Source organism: Trichomonas vaginalis, chromosome IV (assembly GCF_026262505.1).
Source record: "Trichomonas vaginalis G3 chromosome IV, whole genome shotgun sequence".
NCBI lineage: Eukaryota > Parabasalia > Trichomonadida > Trichomonadidae > Trichomonas > Trichomonas vaginalis.
This window is the reverse complement of record NC_067206.1, coordinates 33853810-33877744: the sequence shown is the minus strand read 5'-3', so window position 1 is coordinate 33877744 and position 23935 is coordinate 33853810. Positions and strand designations below refer to the sequence as shown.

Here is a 23935-nt window from a genome sequence, read left to right as displayed (position 1 = left end):
ATCAGTTTTTCCATAATCGAGATGAATTAAAACTTTATTCCCTTGTTTAAAATTCATGAGCCCTGAATTAATTTGTTCACGTTTAACATCATTTAACCTTTCCATTTGCTTTCTAATATATTCCCATTCTTTTGAAATATCATTTTTCATTTCCACTGGTTTCATGTTTATAGTTCTATGCCATGTATTATTGTAATAATATACTAACTGCTGTATGATGGAGTCATGATTTCCATCCCAGTATATCTGACCGTTAACCCTAACGCATCTCTAAGAGTTCTCATTACCGCATCAACTATTTTATTATGAAACGTATATGGAGAGGATGAAAAGTAAAAATTAATTTGTGGGAAATAATGAGCCATAGCTGCCTGAAATCCTTTATCACCATCACCCCTTATATTATCTACTCTTTCATGATCTAGTAAGTATTGTATAGCTCTTCTTGTTTCCTGTTCTGTTTTCCCTTTCACCGGAATGCAATATAAATATCTAGTGTTAATGTTAATGGCAAATAAATAAGTAACGTTTCCTTTTGAATATTCCAGATGATCGATTTCGTATGAATATGGATATGGAGCAAATGAAGGGCGACTAAATTTTTCCTTTAATGGTTGAATTTTTGGGTCAATTGGTTTATTTAATATCTTGAAATCCTTTTTAAAATCTTTTTGCTTCTTTAATGTTTGAAATGGATATAATAAAGTGAATGATGAAGGATTAACTGAAGGAGGAGGTACTACTGTCGTTGGAGGTTTTGGTGTTGTAAGTGGTTTAATTTTATCTGCTTTGATTTTGGATGATAAAGTTTTGGATTTCATTCCTCCTTTCATTAATTCTGGATGTATTCTATTCATTTGTTTTAAATATGCTGTATATAAAGGTTTGATATACTTTCCCGCTTCGAGTTTATGTTGAAGGATGAATTCCAAAAGTTGATCTTCATTTAAAAGTCGGGCTGAATATGGTTTAACTAATGAATCATAAATTAAAGCTTGTGCATCATTTATGGTCTGAAGGACCTGGGCGTTTTGTACCATTTGTTTTTGTTCCTTTGGCTTTTGCGGCTCGGGATTATATAATTTATATAATTCATCAATATCTTCTTCTGTTAATACTTTATTTTTGAAATCTTTCAACTGTTTAAGCTGTGATTTAGTTTTTCCCTTTGTATATTCATTATTTTTAATTTTGTCTTTAATTTTAGAAATTATTTTATCATGATATTTCAAAATTTCATTTTTATAATACGAATAATAATAATCCATATCATCACCCGTTATATTTTTATTATATTTTTGGAGATATGCTTTTAAATCATAATAATCAAGAAAATTTTGATTAAATACAAAATCATCAATTAAAATTTTTAAATCTGTGTTATCCATTTATATAAAAATAAAATAAATGTTTTAAGGGTGCCCACCTCTTTGTCTCTTCTGTGGTATTTCATTAAAAATAAAAAATAAATTGTATTAAATAAATGGCATACAACATCCATTTTCACAACATACAGCCTTAGTGTGTGCTCCTGTTAATGCAGTCTTACCAATTGTTAAGCGAGTCATTGACCCGTTTTTAAGTTGTAAATTAATATTCTGACCATCAAATATCACTTTATCATTTATTATATCCAAATAATTTTTAGGTGTTAATTGTTTATTTTGTCGTAAACTAACACCTTTCATTTTTTGTGCAATCTTTTTAAAATCACCGCCATCAATTGAACCGTTGAATGAAGTATAACACTTAGGGCATAAAGCAACCATGTTATCACCTTGTTTCTCAATTGCTAAACCCAATAACTTCTTCTCATGTGCTTTTTCTTCAGCTTTATTCTTTAATTTAGGTTTAAATTTCTCATCAAAACAGAAGAAATCAAAAGGTGCGAATTTGTAAATGTTTTTATCATAAAATTGTTTATCAGTAACAATTGCTTGAAATGCTTGAGTGTTAGGAAGATTTGGGTCGCCAGCGATTGCCCAATAAGATGAATCAGTATCACCTTCAATGAAATGAAAACGATTAACATCCATGCATTTATACATAAAATCATAAATGAAAACCAAATACCAGTATTTAGCATTATCTAAAGTGAAGAATGCCTCTTGTAAACATGTATCACATCTATAAAATCTATCTTTAAGCATCACTTGATACGTATCTTCACCTATTTCTCTTATGTTTTTAAACTTATTTGACATACATGCAACGCGTGCCTTCTGTGCATTCATTATTTTAGTCTTTGCGTAATTTTGTGTATTCATTGCATCGTAACCATATGATCCATTAAGTGAAATCTTGCAAAATAAACTTTTTCCTTTATTTCCTTCTAATTCCGCCTTTTGTCTTTCGTTCATAAATTCGTTCGCAAATTCATTAAAACAAGTGTTTTTAGTAAATGTTAAAATTGATTGAATGTCATCAATGATAAAATGAAATCTGTCTATTAGATACCAAAGATAATAAGAAGAAAATGGTTGATATTGGTTGTGTGTTGATGCTAACTGAGTTAATTTTCTCTGTTTCTGGTCAACTGGTAGATTGTTTGATTTCATGTAATTATACATAAAACTGCCAATTGTTTTTTCATTTGTGATAATATCTAAGTTTCTTATTATCGGTAAAAAGTTTATGTAATCATTAATGTATTTTTCATCAATGTGACCCTTTACTTCAGCCACGAATAAAGTATTTTTCTTTCTAATTATTCCCAATGCTTTTGCTTTCTTTGTTGCTGTATCACAAATGATAACACCATTCAATCTTCCCGGCATATACATTTTATGGTTAGTATATTGAATGAAATCATGAGGATTAGATGAAAATGATGAAGGATATAATGAATTAAAATCAACTCCAACGAAATGAGTCATGATGTTGGTGGTGTCCTCATTTGATACAGTTTTAGTTTCTGGACTATATGCAAGTTTATTAATGTGCGTGATTCCTTTAAGATTAACACGATGTTGAACATTTGATAGACCACCAGTAATTCCATTACGGAGAATGTGATAAGCTTCAACTGAATCTAAAGTCATTGGTAAATTATTTTTTAATGCATAATTTCTTAAATTGATTCTTAAACGTTGAACATCCTCATCTTTATTTGATTTTACGACATTGCAATAACAACACATTAACTGACAATTTTCTTTGGTATGTGGTTTTTCATTATCGATTCTATCCAATGTTGGTTTATTTGCATATGTAAACGCTTTACCACACATTTTGCATTTAGATGAAAGGATTAAATCGTGATAGTATTGATAGTCATCCATTGAAACATTATTTTTAGTATCTCTTTCTGCTTTTTCATCTTGTTTCTTATATGCTTCAATTTTATATTTCCAATACTTTTTCGTTAATTCAAAACTTGATTCTATCTCTTCCTCAGGATATTTTTCATTAGGATTAAAGTCTTTATATGCTAAAGCGTAACGAATCATTGATGCATTCGATGATAAAGAAAGATTATGAAGCATGTCAATTTTATAAACAAATGTTTCTTCGATAATTTTATCAATTGGGTCAATCATAATTTCAACATCTTTATTGCAATAATGAATAAAATATTCTAATCTATTCTTAAAATTTTTAGCATCATTGAGATATATTTGATAATCACTATCTGATATAGTTTCTTGAGTTAATGCTGAATAAAATGAATCTTGAGTGAATGGTTCCTCTTTATATAATTCTTCTTCGTAATTTTCCCATGATGAATTGATAAGGGAAAAAGGATTTAACACGTGATTTATTGTTTCCGAAATCTTGAGTGAATTGGTCTAATGTCCCACCCGCTATATAATTTCTGATGTCAATAAATCTCAATTCATATGGAACGTTTGTTTTCTTTACAATGATTTGCTTAAATTGAGAAGATGAACCCAGCATTGATTTTATTTTCCATTTTGCAGTGTTTAAATCACGAAGAATTAAATTTAAATCAAACTTTCCCGAATTAAAACCTATGATATTCACTTTATTGAATTCCTCATCTAGAAGTTCTTTAAATGCTTCCTTTTGTTTCTCATTTAATGTTTGCAACTTCATTAATTCTTCATATTGTTCAATATTTGATTTAGCAACTAATGAACAGGTTGAAAATAAAAATTCAATCCAATCAGAAATAAAAGAATCACTTGAAGTTAAGCAAAAATTCCTCGTAAATGTTTTATCACGGTCTACGACCTCGCCGCTTTGCGGCTTTAATTTAACCATTGATGATACCATGAATGGTTTTAAGTAAGCGTTCAAAGTTGCACATTCGGAAAGTTGAAGTTCTTCTTTAGTCTCTAATGTTTCAAAGTCAAAAGTAATATAATATCTTGTTGGTTTATAATATTCCTGCAAATTGTGAGCTAATAGCCATTGATATATCTTCTGTTTCGTGATATGTGGTGCATATGGTTGCTGTGTCTTTTGCAATTGAACGTCTTGAATTAATCTTCCATTATTTTCTTTACATTTCTCACAATGCTTTAAAAATCTTCTTTGGTTTTTCCTTTCTGGGTCATCACGGATAGAATAAACTTCTTCTTTGCAAAAGGGGCAAACTTTATATCCTGTGAGTGCTTCAACGTCTGTTATTCTGTCAGCGTGAAGTTTTCCACATGGACTCTGTGTTAATAAAATATTTACTGTTTCAAATTCTGGATCTATCATTATTGATTCCACTAATGGAAAGTCTACCTTGTTAATGTCTACGTCTTCTGGTTGAGGGTCACAATAATAAAAATCAATATTAACGTTTAACATTCTTGCTAACCTCTCACTTTCTGATGAAATGTCAAACCCTTCATATGCATCTATTGCTTCATTTAAATAGCTTCTACGAGTTTTAGGATTAACACCATCAGGAATGTTATAGAAGCGTTTAAATAACCTTCTACCTTCTGCTCTAATTTGATTATCATTCATTTTAGCTGTTCCGTTTTTGTTCATTTATGTAAGAATAAAAATTAAAAAATAAATAAAAATAAAGTTTATTTTTTTTAAAGTCCGAGACTCAGAGAGTCCAGGGCTAAAGTCCATAAAATGAATTAAGAACACATAAATTTTTATCATCTGCGATGTGATGAATACATTTTAATTTACTCAAGAATGCGTACCCTGATACATTAAATCTAATTCCTGTCTTATTTAATTTCACAACTTTGAAAAGGAATGTATGAATAGCTATAAAATGATGAGATGATGTTTTATGGGTTGCTTCCATTTTTTCTGAAATAAATGAATAAATATAATGTTTATAAGTTTTCATATCTTTTATGTTCTTAATAACGAATGGTATAGACCTTTCCACTTCGTCTTCCTTCGGTGCTGTTCTTTCATATAAAACATTATTGGTATCTTCAATAATGAAACCACAATCGCATAAAATTTTATATGTACCAATTGTTTCTTTTGATATTTTATCTAATAATTCAAAAACTTTATCAACACCCGTGCATTTATTTAAATAATAATTTGTGTAAATATCATGGTCTTCTTTCTTAATCGTATTTGTTGCATATGTTACATTTTTCAATGCTTTTTTGAATTTTTCAGAATCAAGAGGAGGTGAAAGTAATATACATGGATAATCTCCATCGTCAATAAACTGAAGCTTATGTTTACGAATAAATTTAGTACCTTCTTCTGAAAGTGTTTCGTCAATATCACCATCTAATAAATTTTTAGTAGATTCCAAAAAGTAATTTTTATATCTTTCTTCATGAGATTTCTGTACTTCTGATTCTGAAGCTGGGATATTCATTAAACCCTCTACTTCATTCTCATTATATTTTTCAACTTCTCTTAATTCCTTAATTTTTTCATCTATTTCATCTCTTATTTTTTCCAGTCTTTCAATTTCATCATATTCATCATCTTTAATCCGTTCTTCATAATATTCAGGGAAAACATCAGGTTCTTTAGGTTTTTCTTCTTCAGATGTAGGATATAAAAAATTTATAACATCATCTTTATTCATTTTTCCATCATAATCTAAATCATTTAATAACTCGGCAAATTTTTGACAATTTCTTAAATAATATTTATTAACTTCATAACCCGCCTCCTCTAATATATCCTTTATTTCCTCATTTGTGAATCCCAATTTCTTAACATTGTTAGTTGTGACGCTCATTTATCATTAAATAAAAAAATAAATTATTCAAAAAATGTAAGACATGAATTTTTAAAGTTTATTTTTTAAATTTTTTTTATTTTTTATTTCATTATGTAAAGGGTTTGTGAAAATTTCTTACGATTTTAAATCATGATTTATTCAAAAACGTAAGAATAAAAAGCGTAAGAATCATACATTTATTTTATCAATTGTATGAAAATTACTTACAAAATCGCTCAATATTGTATGAATTCTTACGTTTACAAAAAAAGTCACAAAACCCGCAATATATACTACTGATATGAAATCAAATGTTACATTGAATAATAAAAATACTATATTGAAATCTATTGGAATGAGAAGGATAATCTAAGTATTATTATAATTCTATGAGTTTTATCATATTGAATTAAAATTAATGGATGAAGGGAGATTAGACATATATCAAAAGAGATTAATCTAATGTACAGTTCATAATTTTGTTTATATGCCCAGACTCTATTTATATATCGTTGTCATGCGTTCACTACCATTTAATTCAAAAATATTCAAATTAAAAATAACCTTTTTAGATTGAAATAATAATATATTAAGGGTTTCGTTTTGCTAAAATTGTCACTTTTATAGCATATTTGTTTTTGGATGTTTTGCGAAACCAAAAAAAAAACCTATGATATACAATGTGTGTGTAAAGAAAATACTTTATTTACTAGTTAAAAAATCATTTGGTATTGATCAAGTTATTTTTTCTGGATAAGATATTATATGGATAATTGGATAGAAAATACAATTATATAATCTTGTACCTGGTTTAATTAAGCTAATTGTCATCAGAAACTTGTAATTTTTATGAATTTCAGATTTTCTTTTCATTACTGCTTTTCTTAATAGGTCAAGTTCTTATTTACGTTATAAAGTATGATATTTACAAATATCAAGTTATCATGTTTTTTGAGAAATTATGAGAAACAAACAAAAATGAAAAAGATAGGAATAGCAATGAATAGTGATGTGGGTATAGAAAATGTAAGAGATATGAATGCAAAGCAATCAGTATTTAGGATAATGACCATAGATTTCGAAAAAAAAATGCTGCATATTGAGCGAAAACTATGATTATATTATAAGACTGTCATTTAAAGCATAATGAAACTATTCCCTTTTCATTTTAATCGAATAAGATAGTAAAGATTTTTGAATTAGCTAGAAACTGATGAGATGTTTTCACAAATCAGATTTTTAATCTCTATAATGCATAATTCACTCAATATCTCAATTTTGATAGTGCGAGATATTTTTGCTATCGGTTTCGCAATTTTGACACAATAGCAAGAGGGTTCTATAAGCATTATTATCAACGTAGAATCTGAATATCATATCAGAAAATGTCGCAAATCTGACATTTACCCGACCAAATAGCAAAAATAATTGAATACTTTTCGCAAAAACTTTAAAAATCGATAAAAATATGAAATATAGATATTAAAGAGACTTTTTATATAATATTCATAAAGATTTTCCAAAAATATGATACCGCAAAATTAAAAAAGTGACGTCTTGAGTGGAGTCAAATGTCGAAATTGCTAGCTAAATGTTTTTTAGCGAAATTGCGTATTGTACGTTTTTTTCGCAAAACGAAACCCTTAAATATATTCAGGATCAGTGTATCATAGATCATTAATTTAGCTTGAGAATTTAAGTTCATTCTTTATCAAGTTTTTTGACGGTTTTATTTTTTACAAAAAGAAAAAAGAAAAATCACTAAAATGGCGATTGATATCAATAAAGTTTCACATCCACTCCTCCGTGAGCAAGAAGACGGAACAGAAAGTCCATATAGCCGCGACAAGGAGTTCACAATCACTTGCACAACGCCAGATGGTGAACAAACATTCGAATTAGTCTTATTCTACTCTCCAAGCGGAAATGCTCCTTTAGAGGAGTTATGTATTGAATTATACAAGGAAGAAGATATATTTTACATTGCAACTATTTCCATCAATGAAGAAGCTTTCAAAACTACTTATGCTAAGATGCTTAAAGGCGATTTCGCACAGTTCCCAGACAAAGTTAAGACTTTGATTCAAAATGTTGAAACAAATAGAACTGTTTTCTCAGCACTTTTCGATAATAATACATTAACAATCAAGCAGAAGCTCCAATTCAAGACAGTTAAGATTTTGGAGCTTAACTTTACAGTTCTTGAGCCAGATGATGATTACGTTGTCGAAGTTGCTCAATTCCGTTACGATAATAAGAAAGTCTTAGCAGATGCCCTTGAATCATCATACGATGAACTTTGCAAACATGTTCAGAAGCAGAATAAGCAGCTTTACCAGCAGCTTGTCCGTGGCCAGGATTTCAATGCCTCACGCTCAATGAAATAACTGACCAAATCTATTAAATAAATATTTAAATTTTTTGATTGATTAATTAGCAATAGATCTTGTTTTAAAACAATGTGATTTTTATCAAAAATATATGATTTTTCACAAGCTGCTGAATTGACTAGAAATTATAAAATCCTACTATAGGTGATGTTTTATGCAATGTCAATTCAAACTTTGACAAAAAAATTATAATAGAGTTTGATAAACATAAGGATATAACCTGAATTTCTTTGTAACTGAGTCGATGTTTGGCGAGTTCTATTCATTTCTCATTTGTAGATCTCATATCATATGGTTTTTATTATCAGAAGTCTAAGAAAATTGCGAAATTAGTTGTCACATTTTTTATTAAATATGATTTTTGCATTTCTGACTTTTTCCCGAGCACTTGAACGAAATATGACATTTGAAGGTGTTCAAATCAAGTATGGAATTGATACGGATGGATTTGCATATTTCGGATCAGCATCAAAAGCGCAAAACGCAATTAATTTCACATATTCAGGTGCCGTTTTGCTCCCAGAAGGATTAAAGTACAGAAACAGAACTATCAAGTTTAAGATGATTAAAGAATTCGCTTTTGCCAATACAAAAATCACTTCAATTTCACTTCCAGCAACGTTAAAGTGGATTGGCAGGTCTTCCTTCGAGAATTGTGTCGGATTAACAGTTATCAACGCTTCTGATACTAATTTAACCATGATTGACAGAAGAGCTTTCAAAGGATGTCGAAATCTTAGAAATATATTTTTGCCAAGTTCCGTTTTTGCGTTTGGCAGATCCACATTCGAAGGAACTCTCATATCCCACATTCCAAACCTCAATTATACATTGATTGAAGACTTTTCATTTGCAAATAATCATGAAATCATGGCTGTTGACCTTTCCAAGTCATCCTTAACAGTTATTGGTGAATCATTATTCGAAAACTGTACGAAATTGATGACAATTGTCCTCCCAGATTCGATTTATTACATCAAAAGCAAAGCATTCGCAAGAACTAGCATAAAATCATTCGATCTACCAAAGAATATTTCTGTTATCCACAAATATGTATTTTGTGGCTGCAAATCAATTACTTCTGCAGATCTTTCGAATCATCCAACGAATTGCATCAGCGAAGGCCTTTACTGCAACTGTACATGTCTCGAACATATTGTTTTACCCAAGAAATGCTATTGGATTGGTCCTTATTCCTTCTACAACACGAAAATAAAATCAATTTCCCTTCCGAAAGAATGCCATAGCGTTGGCGAATACAGTTTTGGAGAATGCAGGGAACTCGCTAGTGCTGATTTCGGACAAACAATGATCGAAAACTTGACAAATGGTTTGTTTTTCAATTGTTCTAAGTTAATCACCTTCAAATACCCTAAAGTCATACGATCAATTGGTTCTTATGCACTATACAATACGAAATTTACGGATATTGGCCCACTAAAGTACTTAGAAAGTTTAGATTCAAATTCATTTACTAATTCAAAGATACAAAATGTAAATATGATTAATGCAACAATATTAACTCTTCCTTCGAAGCTGTTTTACAATAATAAGAATATAATCAGTATAAATATCTCAAATAAGACAAAATACATCGGAAGTTACGCATTTTCAGGAACATTACTGACGACAATATACATACCACCAAATATTACAGAGTTTGGTGAAGGAGCTCTCAGTTTTTGCCCTAAATTGACTCATATGTTATTAAATGTCACGAGATTGTTAGAACTACCTAAAAATATGTTCGAGAATTGCTTCAACTTGTCATTTGTCAGGGTTCCAAGGTATTTGAACACTTTGGGAGACGGATGTTTCAAAAATTGTATAAATCTTGAATGCGTTTATGGATCTAGACGATTGAAAATAATTGGTCAGAGGTCATTTTATAACTGCACATCAATTAGAGAAGTAGATTTCTCAAAAACAGAGATTTCGTATATTGATGAGTCCGCTTTCGCTTTTTGTTCGAATCTGACGAGATTTGTTATGTCCACATACACTTTGGGAACTGGTCCTCTCGCTTTTGCTAATACAGGACTCAAATCTTTTGAATTTTTCCATAATATCGGAACAAAGTGCTTGTTTAACTGCACAGACCTTGAATTTGTTAATATGAGTAGCAGTACAATAACAATTCTCAATTCCGAACTATTTGGAAACTGTAAAAACTTGAAATCAGTTCATTTACCAAAATTAGTGATATTTATTGGTAAATCTGTTTTCAGAAATTGTCCAAATCTCCACACAGTGTACTACAATGGAACACAACCTCTTGATTTGAGCAAATTGCCAAAGAACTGCAAAGTTCTTCCTCCTCCAATTTTGAATATGACAAACACAACTTCTAATAGCCTTGTTAATGTTAGTAAAATATAATATTGTTTTGTTCAAGAATCTCTTTAATTTTTTTCATATTTTTGTTCTTATCTCAATATTTCACATAAATTATCAACTCATTATGTGATTTCATGTGATAAGATAAGTAAGTCTCACTTAATTAGACAAAAGACTTCTGTATTTCACTGAATTACATCTGAAAAATCATTTACGTATCGTTTCAATAAAGTTTTTTGTCTTATTTGTCGTATCTCTAAGCTATGTTCTTTTATTTCAATATAAATCTCTCTTTATTTATAAAATTTAGCCTTCCAGAAAGCTAACTTTCCTAATGAAATATGGCAAAAGTACTTCGGATTCCCAGTTAAACGATACACACATATTGAAACCAATGAAAAACCTGCAATTTCTCAAAATTACTTTCTTTACGCTTCGAATTTCATTAATTTTACCGACAACATTATTAACTGCAGTATTAATTCTATTAAACTACTACATTCGATACGTACTTATACAAATATTTCCCAAAATAAAGGAGATGGCGGCTGTATCTACTTTAATTGCAACAGTTCAATTGTCCAAGATCGATTCTGTTCCATTAAATGCTACACACCAAACAATGGAAAGTATTCATTTACATCTGTTCAAGAAAAAACAAATAAAAATTTCGTTAATTTAGGCTCTCTCTATCAATGCGGTCATGACAAAACAGGGAAGTCTGCTATATATCATTGCAATGGGGAGCAATGTCTTAAATCGACGAATAATTCTTTTTCTGTGTGTCATGACAACGCGGGTTATTATTTTGAATCTAGCCCAGTGATTGTCAACTTTTGTTGTTTCATTTCTAATGATATCACTGAAGCCAGCTGTGTTTGCATGATGCATAAGAATACTCCAGATTCATTTGTTAAAAGATCGATCTTCAAAAATAATACCTGTGTTAATCATAATTTATATAGAGGTCTTATATCCTCCGTTGAATTATCAGTCGTTACTGTCTCTGAATGCATTTTTTTGAAAAATGTCGCAGAAAATACTTTCGGTGCATATCAAGGCGGGATTATTACTATAATAAACTGCACTGGAGATGATTTATCTGTAAGCAGCTCTAATGCAACAGTCTATTCTGATAAAATTAGTTCATCATCGTTTAACTTTACTCTTCATCTTCTTTCGTTAGGTAAATGTGAGGCAGATTACCCTGTTTCAGTAGACCTTGTGTTATTTCCTTCTTTAAATATGAAAGGTCGTAAAAATGAAGAAAATTGTGCTTTCAATTTATCATTGGAATGTATTATGAACTTAGAAAACTCATAAATAGCAAATATTGTTATTTTATCTATCTTTCAATTCTATTTTTTGGTTTTTCTCAAAATTATCCAAATTCTTTCTCAATTTACAACATTTTAATGGATGTTTTTGTAATAATTGGGCATTGTAATGGATAGATAACTTACTCTCAATCTTTAAAGTGATCTTTTCGTTGTATTTTGTCTCCATCAATATATAACTTTGTTTCTATTATGAGAAAATCCGAAATAAATACAAACTTAATAATAGAAAGAGATAGACAAACATTTTACGAAGAAATAATTGTAAGCAAAAAAAATAATTCTTATAAGGAATTAATTTGTAATGTAATAGTAAAATTAGCAGCAGCCTGAGCTGTTATTTGAACCTTCGACTGGAATTGTTTCTGTTGTAGCGTTATATTTCTTTGAAGGAATTGTTTGGATAATATCGTTGAATAACTCCTGTACACCAGCTCCTGTGAGTGCAGAAACAAAGAATATGCGTAAGTGGTTCTGCTCAGCAAATTCAATTGCTTCAGCTCGTTCATAATCTGGTTGTAAATCGATTTTATTGCCAACGAGGAATAAAGTGCAGTTTGCAGGCAGTCCTTGCTTCAACTGTTCCAACCATTGAGGAAGAGACTTAAAACTCTGGTCATCATTGACGTCAAACACGATAACAGCAGCAGTAGCGCTTCTTGAGTACATAGGAACTAAACTTTTGTATCTCTCTTGGCCAGCTGTATCCCATATGTTCAGTGTTGCTGCTCCAAAACTTGTCGTGACCTGTTTTGTGACAAATGCAACGCCAACAGTGCTTTGAAATTCACTTGTAAACAAATTATGTTGATATCTCATGATTACACTTGTCTTTCCAACGCTTGCATCACCGACAAAAATAATTTTGAACTCAGGGATTCTATTGGTGATATTCATCTGTCACTTTTGATCCAATTCACTTACCTTTGCCATTATACACTGTGAAAGGTACATTCATGAAAAGTGACACCCCTCTTCTTTTTTCCTAGGGTTACTGATCGCTTTCTTTCTGCTCGCCATGCCAGAAACGAAAGAAATGATTGATGCAGAATAATTTATTACTCCAATTGGCAACTATCTTGTAATATACAATTAGTTGCATTGTCAGTTATTCTCCAGCATTATTCAATTTAAGTTCAACTTCTTTAATTTAAATCATACTGCAGCTATACCCTCGCGTTGAGATAAGAACAAGATTACACATGCTAAAATCCCACATTAAAAATCGAAATTTTTCAACTCCAAAATGCAACGACAGAATTCCTCGTAATTTTGGTTTTTTACTTACCTTATGATACATATTCAAATGACTTGAATATAGAAAAAGTTACTAAGATTTGAGGAAATTATTGCAATAAGAAATTAAAAATCGGTTTTATTATATAAGTTACTTATGAATTAAAATTACCTCTATAATTAGTGTACAGTGCCTCACATAATCTTTGGATATTTCTGATTTCAAATTTATACATTTTGATTGGAATATTCATAACTCAAATCTAGATGATAGTTACTACATTTATGCGAATACAGTACGTATCCATTCATCTATTTACTTGTTGTTGTTGAAATAAAAACGTTATTATTTTACTATCTTAAAATAAGAATTTTGTTATAGTATTAATATTTTCATCAACAATGATGACATTATATCAACTCCTAAATGACATTTTATCAAATATGATATCAAAATCAAAAATTAGGTGTTTTTTATGAGTAAAAACGTGTTAATTTGACGATTTGGCTAATTATACAATACTTTTATTTTCTAAATTTTTTTTGTAATTGATTTTTTCAAGAGAAAAATCAGATTTTTGATTTTCATTTTTGAATTTTTGAATTTTTTTTGGAATTTTGAATTGATCAATTAAGCAGAATGAGTTATGGGAATGCTTTATACATCTCACAATGTGATGAATTAAAGACGAATCTTAAAAAATTATTTAAAATCACAAATATCATCCTTATTCTCATTTGTTTCAAAAAAGATAGTACTAAGTATTGATAAACCATGATCAATATTAGTAAAATACTTGAATAAAAAATGTAAAAGTTGAGTTTTTATTCATTTTTATATTAGATTTAAACGAAAACCTGTTTCATATTAATATCCTAGTCGAGAGATGAGATTTTATTCGTATTTGTTAGCATTCAGTAGACATTCTAATCTTGAATTTTAAATCTTACTTAAAATTATTAATAAATGTGAGGTTTTGCTTCGATTTCTGATTAATTTGATTAAATTGTCTCGACACGCATCTTGAATAATATCGTTTCTTAAGGAACTCCAAGATTTTCAAGAGACTTCTTGCGATTTTTGATAAAAGATAAGAACTCTCATTTACGAAAAAAGGTTTATTGAATATAAAATATTTCTGTAATGACTCATTTTCATTATACTATTTTCAGTCAAATCCTCAAAAGTTAAAATTCAAATCTCTTATTTAGCTGAGAAACTGGATACTACATAATGGATCATATTCATGTAAGCTGGAAATGGTATAGTTACATTCAAAAGCTCCAATAATACTTCAATTTAAAATACAGAATATGAATATTGATTTTTACTTCTATTTGAAATTACATTTGATATATAAATCATAATTTGATGATTAATTGATAAAAATTAGGGAAATTAAAATATAATTCACAAATCTTTTTATTATCTTAATAACTTTTCAAAATAAGATCATATTATTCATATTTGGAGCCTACTGATTCTAAATATCCTATTTATTTGAAAATCTATCGTTGGGAAGTCTCGTGCATGTACCTTTACACTGTGAATGGGAAATAGATAGAGCAATCATTGCTGATTTAAAAGTTTAAATAATATGAAGATTTCAATTTTGGGAAACCGATCTTTCACGACTATCATGGAAGCTTCTGAATGAGGTCAGTCACGGTATTATTTTTTCATCGGAAAAGTATGATATCTTTCAGATAATCGCTCAGATTAGCTTTATTGAGTATATTTATTTTTCAATTTTCGGTTTTAGGCTTCTTAATGGAAGAATAATAGCAAGTATCTAATTATAATAAAAATGATAGATAAAATATTTTCGAAAAATTCCAAAAATATTTCAAAAATCTAAAAATGAATAAAAATATTGAGATTTTTCAAATTATTTTTTCATTATCATTTTTTTCTTGGAGGGAAAGATGAGTAAAAATCTCACTTTAACAAGACTCACGCTCCAAGGATTATCAAATTCACCTATGTTTTCGTCCTCGCAACTCAACAGTTATACGATTTCTACATTTTCTCATCTTCAAATTTCGAAATCTTTATCAAATTTCATCTATTCGCAAAATTCTAACATGAAATTGCAAATATCGAACTCCAAATTTTCTAAATTTATCGATACATGCATTGCTCTTGATCAAACTTCTCGATTTTTAGGAGAACATTTTAATAGAAATGGTGTCTCAATTAGCCAGGACTCTGCATTTCTCAGAGATTGCGTATTTAGAAATAACAAGAACCAATTACGTAATGGCACGGCAATTCATACAACAAAACCGATAAAATTACTTAATTGTTTATTTGCCCAAAATCAAGGATCTTTTGGTGGCGCAATTTTCACCACTTCAGAAATAGAAGCCCATTTTTGCACTTTCTTTGATAATTCTGCTCAAGAACAAGCTGCAGCCATTTCAATTCGTGCAGCAAAAGCAATTACGAATATTACCGATACTATTTTCAACAAAAACAAAGCGAACCTTTTCGGAACAATTTACAGAACTAGCGACCAACCTTTTGATTTTCTACGGAATAATGTCACTAAATCACATGCTACAGCATGCGTAGGATCCATGGAAACAGAAAAAGGTAAGACCATGATCAAATATGTGATATTTGCTGAGAACAAAGCTGATATTCATAACGGATGTTTAGTTGTTCGTGATCCTTTATCTATAGAAGTATTCAATACCATATTCTACAAGAATTCCCATCAGAGTTCAGAGAATGTTGTTGCTTCTTGTATACTTATTTACACTGTTCCTGTTATTGGCAAGATTTCAGATTGTTTGTTTGCAAAGAACGATAGATCTAACAGTTATACGATAAGAGCTTACTACGGATCGCCTTTAGCAATCTTGAAAACCCAAATTGATGAAGAAATTTCAAAAGCAGTGAAAGGAGATCCAAATCCAAAGGTTGTTCATTTCACATTCAATTCAGACATCGATATTGACTTGAAATGGTCTGTTTCTGAACAAAAAGAAATGTTTGGATACCAAGATTTTAGAAAGATGGATGATTCTTCTTTATACACGAAAGAGAACATCATTAAGGTATTTCTAGCAGGAATGATATTTGCTGTAACATTTTCTTTCATTTTGGTCAAATTATTTGGCTTATTATTCATAGGAAGCAAAATTGACTGATTATATATCTATGGTTCATGAAAATGTTCTCATCTGATGCTTAATACAAAGAAAAATAGTTTCAAAAAGAAATTATTTATCATAGTAAAGAAAAAAAAGAAATTTAGTGATGCAACTCTGATGGAAGAGCCATGAATTCCTTAGAGAAAGCATCGAAGCAGTTACGGAAGGCCTTAGCAGCATCCTTCTCAGCATCAGCACGAATAACCTTCTTTTCAGCTGCAGTCTTCTTAGCACTCTCACCTGTGAATGTGAGTTCGTACTCCCAATCGTCAATTGAATCTATAGCATCATTAGAAACGTCCATGAATTTAATCTTGCCTTCCATGCCGTTATGCTTGAACTTGCAGTCGAAGGTGAATTCGAATGATCTGATTTCACGGTTCTTACGAATAGAGCGGCTAGCTTCGATGCCAGAGAAAGAAATGTCTGTAAACTCCCAGCCGTCGACCTTTACGTTGGAGGCGAGCTCTTGTAAGCGCTGTGTGGCCCACTTGTTGCAGTTATGTTCTTCCCAATGATAGTTTTCAACGTTCCAAGTACTCATTGAAGATAAGTGGCTGAACAATCACATGTCACTTTTTTATGTATTCGAATGAAAAGTGAACTAAAAATATTTGTCTGGTTACTTATCTCACTGAAATCATGTAAAACATGCCTCTCGGGATGCATGTATCATATGCAGCAAAATTTTCCATGATTTTTTCTCAAATTTCTGCATCCGCAGATTGAATGGAGAAAAATTTTGTGTCGATTTCGTAATGCTTGTTAGTAAAACTTACTGTTCTTAACAGAGATTTTTTGAAATTCCGATCATTTATTAATGGCCGGTTAAAAATATCCAACATGTTCGATGAGATATAAGTATCTATTATATACGCATCTTGCATATCAGAAATTTCCTATCCACATTCGCATATTATGCGAAATCAAATGGAGCAAAAAATTTGAATCAAGGTAACATTGATTTCCAGCAATAAAAGCTCATAGATATTCGGATATATTAATATTAGACCTTCATTTTTACTATTAATCATGAATATAAAGAGATATCGAGAATAAGTCACGATAAGTGGGATGGAACCACTAGAAATTTAATTGGAAAACGTATCTAATGAAACATCTATATTGATATGCTAACACAAATAAGTTTATCTTAAATTTTGTTTAAATATTTAGACATAAATTAATAAATTATAAGGCTAATATAAAAAATAAGTTTATTCTATTACAGTTTGTTCTTCAGTTCTTGCAGCAAAATGAACCTCTCCGAGATAAAAGTCATCTCGTGGATTTATCATGCGAAGAACCATTGGAGCACCGTTTAATGGTCTGAACTTTGGTGCTGCAGCAATAGCCATCTTGTGGCTTTCCACAGTCTTTCTGAATTTCGGAAATTCTTGTAATTCCTTCAATTGGAACTCGAGAACCAGTTTCCTATCACCTGAATCAAGTTTCTGTTTGAGCGCCACTCCTTCTGGGAAGTTTGTCAACTTCGATTCAATTTTTTCAAATTTAATAAAACGTTTTGCGTATGAAGTATCAAATTCCGCAAGTTCAGTTGTAATTTGGATGGCCAGTGAACTGATCTGCATGAAAGTCTCTTGGAACTTCTCATTTTTCGCAATTGCCTCTAAATCAATGGAAAAGTTCATTTTCATGAAGACATCAACGAAGAATTCCGATTGGCAAATGAACAGCATCATCTTCAAAGCATGGATGAGTATCAAAGGTGAAACATTTGCAAATCCTTCGATAATCTTGCCAATTTTCTTTACAATTGGTAGATAATTATCAGCATCGACTGTATCATAGATTTTCCGGAACTTTGCAGGCGCATGAGGTATAATTGTTATCTCATAACTGCATAATACGGAAAGAATGTCGAAACTGAAGTGCGCGAGCTCCTGGTGCTCCATCATGATCGATGTAGAGAGAATGGAGTAACAAATTACGATGAATTTGTTGATATCCTTCTCATGTAAAAATGAAGTTTTCACATTCGGACAAGAAAAGAGTCTTGTGAGGTTTGAGAAGATCCTCAATAATTTTCTTTCCTTGTCCGGGGTTTTAATAAACGATTTGAAGGCCTTATCAACGCTTGTAAACAAATCAATCGAAATGAAGTTGCATTTTCCAACAGGAGTGTGATTTACGAGCTTTATGAGTAAGTCACATCCAAGGCTGGATATGTATGGGCTCTCAGACTTGAATAATTTCAAATTCCAAGGAATAATTTTGTCAAAAATGTCTGTAAACTGATCCAGAGAGCTGTCAATGGAATAATCCAATGTATCATATAGCAAGAGTAACAATGCGAACCTTAATGAAGGAAATTCGTACGTACAAAGCAAAATAGCGTAATGGAAAAATTGGGTACGGATTCCTTTGATCAATGAAGCGATTTTCATCCTTTCTACATAATTAGAAGCTGATAAACTGGTATAAGATTTGGCTTCTGTGATAATTGGCTCAGATGTAACTGCAATTGTGTCATAAATCATCAAAACAAGCTTTGCATCGAATCCCAATGATACATTCTGTGATTTAGCAACTGTCTTTGCAAAGAGAGTGAGGTAACAAGTGCAAAGATGGCAAATTACAGGAATTGTCCGAAAATCTTTGAAAATTGTTCCGTTTTTGAGCAAATTAATGATGTATTGGTCCAAGAAACTATACAAATTTTCGGATTTGGCGATGCAATAGACCTCATAGATGCTTTTTCCTAAGATACATTCTAATGATCTCGTAATTGAGACGATATCGGCTTGGGAACTGAAATTTGGCTTGGTCATGCAGCAGATCTGCTTAATAGATTTACGAAGAAGGACGTTGTTCGATCCTGCGAACTTTTCCGAAAGAATTTCACCAAGATTTAAATTTTGTTCAAGCTTAATTGGGGTTTCTGTGTAGTTATCTCGCATCATGTTGATATAAAGAATGGCCGCGTTGTCGTCTTTTTTAATAATTTTGAGGAAAAGGTCAACTTTCGGTTTGAATTTGCTAAATTTCGTCATTGTGTATAAAGAACGAGCAACAGCGTGCTGGCCGACTTGGTTCTTGGTGCAAATAGCTCGAAGGCATGAAATGTAAAGGTCATTTTCTGGATTATTTGGAGATAATTTGTAAAAGTAGGCAAAAGAGAACATTAGAGCGATGATATTTTCAGCAACCATGTTGGACTGGACTTTTTCAGGGTAATTAATGAAAAAGTCGTGGCCTGGGTAGACTTGGCGCTTAAAATCAGAATTTTGAGCGAAATATTCACATAATTTCGCCCATTCTGTATTGCGTAGTGCTAGTGGATAATATGCTGCGATTGATCCTAAAATTACTGGAAGATAAACTTGACATTCGATTTTTTCAATGAGATTTATATTTTCGCGACCGAAAACTTCTCTGCAGGCCTTAAAAATTTGGGGCACTAACATATTGCATATAATAGGAATGATTGAATCGCAATAATTTGAATCATAAATCTTATGTAACGAAGTAGTAATTGTTTTCAGGCAGGTTGAGATTGTCGCATCTAGGGAAATTTGTTTTTCAAGATGAAATATGGTAGTTCTGATATTTAATGCTTGAATAAAAATTGATTTTCTGTTAAACTTTTTTAATGTATTTAAAATTCGACCTAATGATTCATTGTTTAATTGCTCGATTGGAACTCTCAAAAGAAATGGTAAAATTAAAAGTTGAAGTTGTTCTAAGTAATCAGTGTTTGAATTGCCCAAAGAATTAAGGAATCCATCAAGTTTTGAAATGTCTAATTCAGCTATTGTAGCTTTTTCGAATGAAACCAATTCATCTGATGCAGTAAAGATTAATTTTGCCGCCTTTTCAGCTCTGATTCTTTCAACAGATATATTTATAGTAAATAAGTCGCTAAATATCTTTTTGAGACTGTATTGACCAACACCAACTTTAATTGGTAAATCTTGGGGAGTTACTGAAGAAAACATCTCAATAGTCTTGAGACGAGACAATTCTGCATTTAATTGTTCGCTTAGATCTATTTCTGGGAATGGAATAGTTAAAAAATCCCTAAATCCACCCATCTAAACGTTTTGAATATCAGTTATAAAAAAACATTTTATCGGCGTGCAGCACATTTGATACGGGCTATCAAGATCTTAAAATTGTATTCTCTGAGAACATATTCCATAGAATAAGCTAGTTAGAACTTTATAAATATTGGTCCCTATTTATTGCTACTAAGTGTTGGACTTCTTCTTCGAGGCTACGTTCTCAATTTTTCAATTAACTAATTGAAATTTCCAGCCAAATTCTTTCATATTCTTGAATAATATATGATTACATTTACGAAGAAATATACTCTTACATTGTCAGAAAATGTATCCACTGTAAACATCACAATTTAATTAAAACCAAAAAGAGAACAGCACCTATCGATTATCTATACAGTTGAATTGATTATTGCTACTAAAAACCACCAGGCCACCTATTCTCCTCAAGCTTACCTAAAATAATAACGAAAAATCATTAAATAGCAACAATATGCTGGGTTGCTTGTTTTAAATCATTTCATTCGTTCATAATTCGTTAACGTGCAGATTAGTAGATATATGATATTGCAAATCCTTCAATTTATATCAAGAATTCAGAAATTAAAACTTACCGAGAAAAAAGAGATTACGAATTGTTACATTACTTGCATGCAGACAAGAACATCAAGATGAGAATGATAGTTTTCATAGCAATTCTGATTCCTCTCAACAAGGAGTTTCTAAAAGAAATTTCCGAAGCAAGAAATTAATTGAACCCAATCAACTCTTAGCAAAAACAATTAGTTAATGACTTCCAAACCGAACAAGACATTATATGAACAATTACAGACAGTTCTTCCCAAATTACATTTTATGATGTATCAATTCATTGAATATCGAAAGAAATAGTATGCACATTACCTGACCTTAATTTTAAGATATAACATTTCAATAGAAGAATTAGAATTAAAGCAATTTCCATACAAATAATGTGACAAACAGTTTTTTTGACAATTTTATGAAATGATTTTAATTCACAATTTTGCTGAATTAAAGAGAAAGTCAACTGAACAAGATAACGATCCCTGGAATTACTACTTCAATACTGAATTTATCAGTTTCAAAACTGAACATTGTCAAAATTGCAATTTGAATTCAGCAAATGGTCAATATTACTTAGATGAATGTAACTTTTTTGATGATAATGACCGAGTTATCAACTTTAGTCCTGTTTTCAACACTTTATTTCTACATAATCGTTGTTCTTTTAGTCATTGCACTTCAACAAAAGATGGAAGTTGCGTATACTACCAAGTTGGCGCCAACAGTGCAATTGTTCAACGTAAGTTCTGTTGTACGAAATGCCAAAGCTCTCAAAGAGGCCAATTTTCATATACAAAAGTTGGCACAGATAACTTAAACTTTTTTATTGAAAGTTCCCTTTTCGATGTAGGAAATGAAAGTGTTGGTGAAAAAACAATTCATGCATTAGATGGTAATATCATAGTTTCATCAACAAATTTTTCATCAAATAAAGCTACGAAATATTCTGCTGGATATATTTATAAATCTTCAGAGAATAACTTTATAACAACATTTAATTATTCAACTGTTGTTAATAATTTAGGAACAGGTGAATATGATCATATATATTTTAATTATAACTCTTTGATTGATTCATGTAATATTATAACTAATACTAAAATAAAGTCAGAATTTGGAATTATTTTCCATATATATAATTCTCTTACTGTAAAAAGTTGTTCTTTTATTAACAACACTGCTGCTCAAGGTACATATTTGATAGTTAACCTTAATGATCAATTAACAGTTGATAGTTGTTACATTGACAATTCGATTTCAACAACATTTCTTAGTATTGTAGAACCTACTAATCCAAGAGGATTATTTACTGGTAATTGCCATGCAGAATTTGCAATTATCAATATAAGTAAATCATTTGAATACTTCTCTCCCAGAATCTATCGTCGTCGTTGATTAATTTTGATATTTTATTCTTATTTATGAATAAAGTACTTACACCCATTTGACACATAATTCAATAATGTTGTTTAATGCCAATTTTCAAAGATGTCTCAACATTATTACAATATTCCGTCAAAAAGAAGACTTCTAATTACATATCTCTATCTCTATTGAAAGATGAATAAAATCAGTTCTTCGTCAAAATGTAAATTAGAAACCCTGAAGTATTTATAGACTTATTTAAATGTTTTTCTAACAAAGAAAATTAAATCATTGTCCTTGTCATGAATTCATATGATGAGTCCTACATATTTTATATAATGAATTCGTTTAATCATAACAAACATTTAGATCAACAAGAGAACCGAAATTATCAATTATTTATCCATTTTGATTGATCATTTTTACTAAAAATCGCCAGACAGCTTATTACAGATAGTAATTCATTGTATTTAGGAGATTCTCGACAAACTTACACGAAATCATTAAAATATAAATCAAACAATTATCTGCGAAATTGTAGATCATTTCATTTGCTCAAGATTCGTTATTGCTCTATCTAATATTTCAAATCCTTCAATTTGTGCCAATAATTCAGAGATAAAACAAAGGTTTCCATTTTGATTCTTTACTTGCATTCAGCCAAGAACACCAAGATGAAGATGTTAGTTTTCATAGCAATTCTGATTCATCTGAACACGATAAGGTTCCAAAAGAAATTTTTTTATTATATTATTTATGTTTCAATAAAATAACTTTTAAATTTTCTATATTTCCACCTTAGTCAGCATTATTATTAGTCAACATTACATCTAAAGGCAGATGTTCATTTAAGATAGATCTAATTTCATATCTCATTTAAAAGATGAATAAAACCAGTTCTTAGTCAAGATTTAAATTAGAAACACTAATGCTATTATAATATTCATATTCCAAATTGCTCATAGGTGTAAGTATGTTCTGAACACATGGGAATTCCGAAAGAAATGACTGAAGCCAAAAATCAACAAATATCGATTTTAGAACAGGGAATGGCATTTGATGAATAATTATTGATGGAAATAGAATGTAAAGTGCTTGTTATTAAATTTGCATTCAAATAAAAAAATTTCCATTATTCAAAAAGTGACAACGCTTTTTTGACAGTTCACATTTCGGAAATTCAATTCCTAATTTTTGTTTATTTAAAGAGAAAGTCATCTGAAGAAGATGACGACACCTGGAAATTCTACTTTGGTAAACAAGTTACAGGTACAAAGATTGACAAATGCCAGAAGTTTAATGGTGATAATGGTCAATATTACTTAGAAGAATGTAATTTTTACAAAGAAGATGGCCCAGTTATCCAATTTAAAGATATTAAAGACACAT

At 30.4% G+C, this 23935-nt stretch overlaps 10 protein-coding genes and 1 pseudogene across 11 annotated transcripts, besides 1 other annotated feature; 4 read left to right on the top strand and 7 right to left on the bottom strand.

Moving 5' to 3' along the window:
* Positions 1 to 6228: part of a mobile genetic element that runs on past the window's edge.
* TVAGG3_0217470 lies at positions 57 to 1268 on the bottom strand (annotated as a pseudogene). Its single transcript has one exon. A coding segment is annotated over exon 1 (1212 nt).
* On the bottom strand, positions 2509 to 3485 carry TVAGG3_0217460 (DNA/RNA polymerase superfamily; the record flags this gene model as incomplete). Its single annotated transcript, XM_051226855.1, has 1 exon — positions 2509 to 3485. A coding segment is annotated over one exon (977 nt), but the record flags the coding sequence as incomplete, so codon positions are not given.
* Positions 4101 to 4947, bottom strand: TVAGG3_0217450 (uncharacterized protein; the record flags this gene model as incomplete). Its single annotated transcript, XM_051226854.1, has 1 exon — positions 4101 to 4947. A coding segment is annotated over one exon (847 nt), but the record flags the coding sequence as incomplete, so codon positions are not given.
* Positions 5027 to 6133, bottom strand: TVAGG3_0217440 (uncharacterized protein; the record flags this gene model as incomplete). The annotated part of the gene is made up of 1 exon (XM_051226853.1): positions 5027 to 6133. One exon carries the CDS (start codon positions 6131 to 6133, stop codon positions 5027 to 5029), a length of 1107 nt encoding a protein of 368 aa, XP_051111839.1.
* A 1625-nt stretch (positions 6229 to 7853) lies between the features above and the next one.
* TVAGG3_0217420 (assembly abnormal protein 6-related family) lies at positions 7854 to 8553 on the top strand (the record flags this gene model as incomplete). Its single annotated transcript, XM_001318808.2, has 1 exon — positions 7882 to 8502. The coding sequence occupies one exon, from the start codon at positions 7882 to 7884 to the stop codon at positions 8500 to 8502; it is 621 nt and encodes a 206-aa protein (XP_001318843.1).
* Positions 8554 to 8866: 313 nt separating this feature from the next.
* On the top strand, positions 8867 to 10902 carry TVAGG3_0217410 (antigen BSP-related family; the record flags this gene model as incomplete). Its single annotated transcript, XM_001318807.1, has 1 exon — positions 8905 to 10884. One exon carries the CDS (start codon positions 8905 to 8907, stop codon positions 10882 to 10884), a length of 1980 nt encoding a protein of 659 aa, XP_001318842.1.
* A 997-nt stretch (positions 10903 to 11899) lies between these two features.
* Positions 11900 to 13108, bottom strand: TVAGG3_0217400 (GTPase protein; the record flags this gene model as incomplete). Its single annotated transcript, XM_001318806.2, has 1 exon — positions 12498 to 13076. One exon carries the CDS (start codon positions 13074 to 13076, stop codon positions 12498 to 12500), a length of 579 nt encoding a protein of 192 aa, XP_001318841.1.
* Positions 13109 to 15500: 2392 nt separating this feature from the next.
* On the top strand, positions 15501 to 16571 carry TVAGG3_0217380 (pectin lyase-like family; the record flags this gene model as incomplete). Its single annotated transcript, XM_001318805.1, has 1 exon — positions 15501 to 16571. The coding sequence occupies one exon, from the start codon at positions 15501 to 15503 to the stop codon at positions 16569 to 16571; it is 1071 nt and encodes a 356-aa protein (XP_001318840.1).
* Positions 16572 to 16646: 75 nt separating this feature from the next.
* On the bottom strand, positions 16647 to 17140 carry TVAGG3_0217390 (activator of Hsp90 ATPase, N-terminal family; the record flags this gene model as incomplete). The annotated part of the gene is made up of 1 exon (XM_001318804.2): positions 16675 to 17118. The coding sequence occupies one exon, from the start codon at positions 17116 to 17118 to the stop codon at positions 16675 to 16677; it is 444 nt and encodes a 147-aa protein (XP_001318839.1).
* Positions 17141 to 17778: 638 nt separating this feature from the next.
* On the bottom strand, positions 17779 to 20672 carry TVAGG3_0217370 (uncharacterized protein; the record flags this gene model as incomplete). Its single annotated transcript, XM_001318803.2, has 1 exon — positions 17792 to 20629. One exon carries the CDS (start codon positions 20627 to 20629, stop codon positions 17792 to 17794), a length of 2838 nt encoding a protein of 945 aa, XP_001318838.1.
* A 280-nt stretch (positions 20673 to 20952) lies between these two features.
* TVAGG3_0217360 (uncharacterized protein) lies at positions 20953 to 23246 on the top strand (the record flags this gene model as incomplete). The annotated part of the gene is made up of 1 exon (XM_001318802.1): positions 21783 to 21998. The coding sequence occupies one exon, from the start codon at positions 21783 to 21785 to the stop codon at positions 21996 to 21998; it is 216 nt and encodes a 71-aa protein (XP_001318837.1).
* Between the last annotated feature and the right edge of the window lie 689 nt (positions 23247 to 23935).